The sequence below is a fragment of the Hordeum vulgare genome, chromosome 6H (genome assembly GCF_904849725.1).
Source record: "Hordeum vulgare subsp. vulgare chromosome 6H, MorexV3_pseudomolecules_assembly, whole genome shotgun sequence".
NCBI classification, from domain to species: Eukaryota; Viridiplantae; Streptophyta; class Magnoliopsida; order Poales; family Poaceae; genus Hordeum; species Hordeum vulgare.
This window is the reverse complement of record NC_058523.1, coordinates 426,196,859-426,205,924: the sequence shown is the minus strand read 5'-3', so window position 1 is coordinate 426,205,924 and position 9,066 is coordinate 426,196,859. Positions and strand designations below refer to the sequence as shown.

The following is a 9,066-nucleotide window of genomic DNA, read 5'->3' as shown; positions in this document are numbered from 1 at the left end:
CGTTGCAACGTACTACCTCTGTCACAGTTTAGAAGACACGCACGTATACCTAGATCGTCAATTTGACTTATATAAAATCTATTATTTAATATAAAAATTATATTATTAGAAAATAGAACATCTAAAGTTTTTAATAATATTTTTTTTTGTAATATATGTTTATCATTAAGTTGGTCAAATTAACGATAACTGAGATGAAGGTAGTACAGACCTTTTTGCTAGTTGTGTTCAAAGATAGAGAGTAGAACTTTCCCCCGCTTTATATTATAAAGCAACAACCGAGCAAACAACCATCAATACAACAAAAAAAGAATGAAGAAGAAGAAAAAGATAGGTGACAAAAGGATACAAGATGCTACCGAACAACATCCCTGACTACACCAGGAACTAACTACGGTGGCGTTTCTTTTCCAGGGACTAGACTTTTTTTTAGTCACAGGAATTAAAGAAAAAAGTCCCTCCAATAGTCTTTTTGTAGTCCCTTAAGGAAAAGTCCCTCTTGTTTCTTTACCTAGGACTAAAAGAGACTTTTTAGTCTAGTCCCTGGATAAAGAAACACCACCTACAACATAGAGGACCCCTGCAACTCCATGACATGCCCCAATAACACACCGCCACCTATGGAAAACCATGGGTCTTCAACTTCCACGCTGTTGTCCGGCCATCTGTGTCCACCTTCGAAGAGGGCCCCCTGCCCTCTCGTCTTGGATCGTAGGACGCCGCTCCGTCGACAAGCATAAGAGCTCACCGTAAGCCCGGATGGACTAGAACAACACGCTGCTTGGGAGAGGACAGCAACACGGTCACCACGTGGACAAAGCAACTGTGAACATCACCACCGCTTCTGGCCACAACCACAAAGATCATCGAACGTTGCCCAGAAGGAACAACTGAAGAACGTTGGCAAATCAACCGACACCAAAGTCGCGACCACCACTCCCCCGTCCCAAGGCGGCGGCTCCAGGAAGAAAGAGACACCAAGGTGCGGTCATTGCCCAATCCGAGGGGATTTAGGTTTTCACCGGGGACAAGAGGAGGGCATGTGCTAGGACTCAATGCCGACTCCGAGAAGTAGAACCATGGCGGAGTGCCGCCGGCATTGCAGATGGTGCACCTAGTGAAGGGTTTCCCTCATCCATAGCCCACCCCTCGACCAACCACCATATCGGCCACATGAGGTCGCCGCCAACTGGGTCGGTGTGGGAGGCCAGAGAAACGGAGGTTGTCGTCTTCATACCAGACCATGTGTACGCAAGGCCGTCCATGAGCGGGGTATGTGCTCATTACCGACTCGTTGCCCGCAAGGCCAAACCAGGCACCCGAAACCATCGACCCCCCCCCCCCCCCGCCCCTCGGTCGGCGGGGAGGGGAGCCCTTGCCGAAGAAGGCCACTGCACCTGCGCCACCCCACTTGCTCCGCCAACCGTCGGCCCCGACATGGCAGTCCGTCTGTGGCCCAGGCCGCATGCAGCCCACACTCCCCCGCCGACACCAGATCTGGGAGAACACGACGAGCGCGACACCACCATAGACACGCTGCCCCACCGGCACCAGATCTGGGAGAACACGACGAGCACGACACCACCATAGACACGCACGCCGCCAGCCCAAGCACTCGCAGCCGCAGTACAGCGCCTCCGCCGACCCAAGCACCCGCAGTACAGCGCCTCCGCGCGCCCAAGCTGTCTCTGGCCAACAAAGGATGGGTGAGAGGAGGTGGAACGAGGCCCTGCCATCGCTGAAGGTTGGCTTTGCCTGTCGACAGTGCCGGGGGGGGGGGGGGGGGGAGGAGGGGGGGGGGGAGGCCGCAGTGTCTCGGCAGCTAAGGTTTCCCCCCATCGCTAGCGGGAGCGACGCGTCAGGGGATGCACAGGGTGAACTCTAGTTTTCCCAAGTTTTCAACAAATTGATAATGGGGTGTTCTCCTACCTATGTTTGATCATACAACATGTGCCCTGCATACCAGCAATGGTCCGGACACCATTGTTGTTAAATGTGAAACTATTGGCGGAGTTGTACTACTCCAGGAAAATACGACGAAGTGAGCAAATGTATGTACATCATGCCAGGGTCCCGTTCCCGTACACAGGCGTACATGAATGTTAGCACATGTATTTAAATCTGTATGTACATTAGCACATGTATTTAAATCTGTATGTACAATACTGCAAAGTGAGCAACTTCCACATCAAACACACAACAATTAACCTAGCAATGGATGAGTCTGAATCAAATTGCAGCTTGCCAGGACGAGTGCACATAATATGATTACAAGAAGAAAATGTTAGTGCTGCAATGTAACCTGAAAATAATTAAAGACTAGAAACAGCATATTTCAGGTCTAAGCCATACAATATAGAACCCGGTATTAAGCTGCATGCTGGACTCAATAAAGTATTTTCTAGGTGGCATAATTCGTCCCAAAACTGTCTCAAAGTGTTACATAGATTATATCAATCAACATAAAAATGTCTAATCCAGGAAACTGATCTCCACCGTAGCAGATATTACCTCAAGGAAACACTGAAGCAGATAACCATGCTTTCGACCATTTTGATATCTGCAGGACAAAAGCAGCAACCCTTTCTCTTCAGTCTTTATTCCATGCAATGTTTCAACTCTCCAGGTGAACAGGACAATCAGAAATATCCATCGATCTTGCATGTTCCTTGCAAGTAGTTACTCGCTTATATTAGTGCTTGGCATTTGCGCTTCTTCCATATTCTCAACTTCAGCCCTAACCTTTGCCTCAGATCCAGCAGTCTCCATGTAGCGGAAATCTGGATAGTTCCTGCTGTTCAATGAGTGCAACCAGAGTGCTACAGCTCCCTCCTTGTGTTCCATTGCAGCAATATGAGGAAAGATGTACTTGATCTTGAACTCTTCAGCCTCCTCGGCATAGGGTTCAATTGAAACTGCCTCATGTGTATCCATCCATTTTGAGTTATACGAGGCAAACATGCATTCATCCAGGTGCAGTCCAACCTCAGGTGCGGTAGGCACATTAAGTCTGATATCCCTGTAAGAAGAATATGACACAAATAAAAAGTCAGCAAGCAAAACAAACTGACTAGATTGTGTTATATTCGTTAGCTGATATGAAGTTAAGGACTTTACTTGCGGAAGGCAACATCATAGATTGACTCAGGTGCACAGTTCCTCATCACTGCGACGGCAAGGCCAACCATCTTACGGATCTGATGAAGCATGAAACTCTGCCCGACAACCTCGCATCTGACAAAATCAATCCCATCCAGGCTAACGACACTATTGGCAGTGAAGGAAATGATGTACCTCTTGGCTGCAGGATCCTCAGCCTTGGTTCTTGTGGTGAAGTTGTGGAAATTGCGGGTTCCAACATAATGCTTGAGGATCCTATTGAATTTCTCTTTAACTTCATCAGTGTAAGCAAATGTGTTTTTCAGAAGGGGACTTCCTTCCCCATTTTCCTTCTGAATATTTGTAGCTTGCATTCTCTCCTTTTCACTATCTGCAGGCTCAAAATTATTCCCCTTCTCAGCTACAACTGAAGCAACAACATCGACTGAACCTACAGTTGAATCAGAAAAGATGGTCTCACTGGCGCTGGTTGGTACAGCTTCAGCAGGTTCAATATCACATTTTCCTGACCCAATTGATTCCAGTTCAGAATTTTGAGCTTCTGTTCCATTATCAGAGCTCGCTATATCAATCATTACATCACATCCCAGCCTAGTCTCACCATCGCAAGTCCCAGTAACAGAGCTTGTTGGAAAAGGTTTTGCTTCCCCATTTGATCGTAGTTCTCCATGAGCAGCCACAGTTTCCTCTCCGGATGTATCAAGAACCTTGTTCTCCTCAGAGTCAGGCAACTTCCCCTCCCGGCCCATAATATCTGGCACTTTCCTCCCCCTCTCGGAGCACTCCACGCACTTCGCAAGTTGGTTCTCACTCCCCGCGCTTGCCTTGACAGCTTCGCGGTCGGGGTGTGCGCTGGGGTCGAGCGCCAAGACGGGGAGCAGGTACACATACCTCCGGCGGTCGCAGAACTTCTTAGCGCTGAAGGAGTTGGTGACGCGCACGTAGCCAAAGGCCCGGATCTGTGGCGCGAGCTTCGCATTCAGGCGGTCAATGAATCCCGGCGGGTCGACGTAGAAGCGTCCGGAGACAACTTGCGCGGCGGCGCTCACGCCCTTATCGGTGCGCGCTGCGCGTGCCCACTCGTATCGGGCGGGCGCGGCACGGTCGGCCTCGGGGACGGCGCCCGCCTGGTAGAGCGCCTCCTCGAGATCGCCCTCGATGGTGCGCGCGCCCGGATTCTTCTGCATACCCTGATATCCCGCGCCGCAGTATGCCAGGATGATGGCCACCTTGCGGCGCTTGTAGCGCCGGCGAGGCTGCCCGGGATCGGCGCCGACAGCAGACAGCGAGGTGGGCTCCGGCTCGGGGTCGGAGGAGGAGGACATCTTGGGGCGCTTTGGATGGGGCGGGGAGGGCGGCGGCGAGGCGGCGGCCATGGGAGAGGCGGGGGTTTTACTTTTTAGAAAAATTAGGGTTTGGGTGCAGATCGGCAAAGGAGAGGGGGCACGGAATCAAAATGAAACAGTACAAGAGCATCTGCCCCACCCGTAAAATGTGTTTACAGTTTATGGAAAAATAATTTTACGAGATGATAGAGCGACGATCGAACAGACCTTCTAAGACGGATCCAAAATTCTTTTAAGAGCATTGGATACATAATAATTCACCAATTTTTTTGTTAGAATAGCAAGATCAAAGAAAACGAGAATCATAATTAGGCATTTTAGAAGATATCTAATTTTTATAACTCCTCCAGTTAGTTGGACCAACATCTTTTTCATGCCTTCGTCGTTGATATGCGGATTCTTGGTCTTGTATTCTTTATTTTTCTTCTTTGATTCTAGATAGGTAAATGTTGTTTCTTCTCTAGTTTCTTCTCTAATTGCAGATGCACCCGCATCATTAGCCTCAGTTCTACCAACGAGTGCACGAACATCTATTAAATTTCTTTCTATCAATAAATCGGTATATTCTTCTTCTCAATACCAAAATGAGCATCCATCTTTCTACACACATGACCATCTCAATAACCTATAGAAATTGAACTGAATAGGTTGACAAAGCCGAATGAAAACAAGAACATACCCCTTCGTTTTTTGCATTTGAAGAATACCCATCCGGGATGTTGCGGCATGCTAGATGTTAGTTGCGGCACTGTCTGTGTGCAATCGCCGCACTGTATGAGCGGCATCGACGAGCCGGCAAGCCGATGCGCGAGCGCCGAGTCCGGGCGATGGTCGGTCGAGTCCTTGACGACAAATCGATGACGACGGCTAGAGGACGAACCAGTACCTGCATGCAGCGCTGAGGCTTTGTCGGGGCTGTGTGGGGTGATCCCCGACCAATCAATGGCTTGGTGGAGCCACCGGTGGCCGGAAACGCCAAATTCGACGGCCGCCACAAACAGTCGCCGATGTGCAACTTTTCAGCCGCCCGAAGCAGGAGAAAGTGGTGGAGGTCAATCTCGGGGCTTGTGGTGGCCCGTCGATGTGATCCCTGTTGGAATTATGCCCTAGAGGCAATAATAAATATAGTTATTATTATAATTCCTGTATCAAGATAATCGTTTATTATCCATGCTATAATTGTATTGAATGAAGACTCATTTACACGTGTGGATACATAGACAAAACACCGTCCCTACCAAGCCTCTAGTTGGCTAGCGAGTTGATCAAAGATAGTCAGTGTCTTCTGATTATGAACAAGGTGTTGTTGCTTGATAACTGGATCACGTCATTAGGAGAATCATGTGATGGACTAGACCCAAACTAATAGACGTAGCATGTTGATCGTGTCATTTTGTTGCTACTGTTTTCTGCATGTCAAGTATTTATTCCTATGACCATGAGATCATATAACTCACTGACACCGGAGGAATGCTTTGTGTGTATCAAACGTCGCAACGTAACTGGGTGACTATAAAGATGCTCTACAGGTATCTCCGAAGGTGTTAGTTGAGTTAGTATGGATCAAGACTGGGATTTGTCACTCCGTGTGACGGAGAGGTATCTCGGGGCCCACTCGGTAATACAACATCACACACAAGCCTTGCAAGCAATGTAACTTATTGTAAGTTGCGGGATCTTGTATTACGGAACGAGTAAAGAGACTTGCCGGTAACGAGATTGAAATAGGTATGCGGATACTGACGATCGAATCTCGGGCAAGTAACATACCGAAGGACAAAGGGAATGACATATGGGATTATATGAATCCTTGGCACTGAGGTTCAAACGATAAGATCTTCGTAGAATATGTAGGATCCAATATGGGCATCCAGGTCCCGCTATTGGATATTGATCGAGGAGTCTCTCGGGTCATGTTTACATAGTTCTCGAACCCGCAGGGTCTGCACACTTAAGGTTCGACGTTGTTTTATGCGTATTTGAGTTATATGGTTGGTTACCGAATGTTGTTCGGAGTCCCGGATGAGATCACGGACGTCACGAGGGTTTCCGGAATGGTTCGGAAACGAAGATTGATATATAGGATGACCTCATTTGATTACCGGAAGGTTTTTGGAGTTACCGGGAATGTACCGGGAATGACGAATGGGTTCCGGGAGTTCACCGGGGGGGGGGGGGCAACCCACCCCGGGGAAGCCCATAGGCCTTGAGGGTGGCACACCAGCCCTTAGTGGGCTGATGGGACAGCCCAAAAGGGCCCTATGCGCCTAGGAAAGAAAATCAAAGAGAAAAGAAAAAAAAGAGGAGGTGGGAAGGGAAGGAAGGACTCCCACCCACCAAACCAAGTCCAACTCGGTTTGGGGGGGGGGAGCCTTCCCCCTTGGACTCGGCCGACCCCCTTGGGGCTCCTTGAGCCCCAAGGCAAGGTCCCCTCCCTCCCACCTATATATACGGAGGTTTTAGGGCTGATTTGAGATGACTTTTCCACGGCAGCCCGACCACATACCTCCACGGTTTTTCCTCTAGATCGCGTTTCTGCGGAGCTCGGGCGGAGCCCTGCTAAGACAAGGTCATCACCAACCTCCGGAGCGCCGTCACGCTGCCGGAGAACTCTTCTACCTCTCCGTCTCTCTTGCTGGGTCAAGAAGACCGAGATCATCGTCGAGCTGTACGTGTGCTGAACGCGGAGGTGCCGTCCGTTCGGTACTAGATCGTGGGACTGATCGCGGGATTGTTCGCGGGGCGGATCGAGGGACGTGAGGACGTTCCACTACATCAACCGCGTTCACTAACGCTTCTGCTGTACGGTCTACAAGGGTACGTAGATCACTCATCCCCTCTCGTAGATGGACATCACCATGATAGGTCTTCGTGCGCGTAGGAAATTTTTTGTTTCCCATGCGACTTTCCCCAACAATGGCATCATGAGCTAGGTTCATGCGTAGATGTCTTCTCGAGTAGAACACAAAAGTTTTTGTGGGCGGTGATGTGCGTTTTGCTGCCCTCCTTAGCCTTTTCTTGATTCCGCGGTATTGTTGGATTGAAGCGGCTTGGACCGACATTACTCGTACGCTTACGAGAGACTGGTTTCATCGCTACGAGTAACCCCGTTGCTCAAAGATGACTGGCAAGTGTCGGTTTCTCCAACTTTAGTTGAATCGGATTTGACCGAGGGGGTCCTTGGATGAGGTTAAATAGCAACTCATATATCTCCGTTGTGGTGTTTGCGTAAGTAAGATGCGATCCTACTAGGTACCCATGGTCACCACGTAAAACATGCAACAACAAAATTAGAGGACGTCTAACTTGTTTTTGCAGGGTATGCTTGTGATGTGATATGGCCAACGATGTGATGTGATATATTGGATGTATGAGATGATCATGTTGTAATAGAAAATATCGACTTGCACGTCGATGGTACGGCAACCGGCAGGAGCCATAGGGTTGTCTTTATACTAACGTTTGTGCTTGCAGATGCGTTTACTATTTTGCTAGGATGTAGCTTTAGTAGTAATAGCATGAGTAGCACGACAACCCCGATGGCAACACGTTGATGGAGATCATGGTGTGGCGCCGGTGACAAGAAGATCGTGCCGGTGCTTTGGTGATGGAGATCAAGAAGCACATGATGATGGCCATATCATGTCACTTATGAATTGCATGTGATGTTAATCCTTTTATGCACCTTATTTTGCTTAGAACGACGGTAGCATTATGAGGTGATCTCTCACTAAAATTTCAAGACGAAATTGTGTTCTCCCCGACTGTGCACCGTTGCTACAGTTCGTCGTTTCGAGACACCACGTGATGATCGGGTGTGATAGACTCAACATTCACATACAACGGGTGCAAAACAGTTGCGCACGCGGAACACTCGGGTTAAGCTTGACGAGCCTAGCATGTGCAGACATGGCCTCGGAACACATGAGACCGAAAGGTCGATCATGAATCACATAGATGATATGATTAGCATAGGGATGCTTACCACTGAAACTATACTCAACTCACGTGATGATCGGACTTGAGCTAGTGTAAGTGGATCATGAACCACTCAAATGACTAGAGAGATGTACTTTTTGAGTGGGAGTTTAGCAAATAATTTGATTAAGTTAAACTCTAATTATCTTGAACATAGTCTAAGTCCACTTTGAATATATTTGTGTTATAGATCATGGCTCACACGACTGTCACCCTAAATTTTAATACGTTCCTAGAGAAAGCTAAGTTGAAAGATGATGGAAGCAACTTTGTAGACTGGGCTCGTAATCTTAAGCTAATCTTACAAGCTGGGAAGAAGGATTATGTCCTTAATGCTGCGCTAGGAGATGAACCACCCGCTACGGCTGATCAGGATGTTAAGAACGCTTGGTTAGCACGTAAGGAGGACTACTCAGTAGTTCAATGTGCAGTTTTGTATGGCTTGGAACCGGGACTTCAACGTCGCTTTGAGCGTCATGGAGCATTTGAGATGTTCGAGGAGTTGAAGTTCATCTTTCAGAAGAACGCCCGGATCGAGAGGTACGAGACCTCCGATAAATTCTATGCTTGCAAAATGGAGGAGAACTCGTCTGTCAGTGAACATGTGCTCAAAATGTCTGGG

At 48.4% G+C, this 9,066-nt stretch overlaps 1 protein-coding gene across 1 annotated transcript; it reads right to left on the bottom strand.

Annotated features, from left to right (window-relative positions):
• Positions 1–2,298: 2,298 nt before the first annotated feature.
• Positions 2,299–4,546, bottom strand: LOC123401341 (tRNA pseudouridine synthase A-like). Its single transcript, XM_045095124.1, has 2 exons — positions 3,118–4,546; positions 2,299–3,019 (listed from the first exon to the last, which is right to left on the bottom strand). Exons 1-2 carry the CDS (start codon positions 4,494–4,496, stop codon positions 2,680–2,682), a joined length of 1,719 nt encoding a protein of 572 aa, XP_044951059.1. The 5' UTR covers positions 4,497–4,546; the 3' UTR covers positions 2,299–2,679.
• Between the last annotated feature and the right edge of the window lie 4,520 nt (positions 4,547–9,066).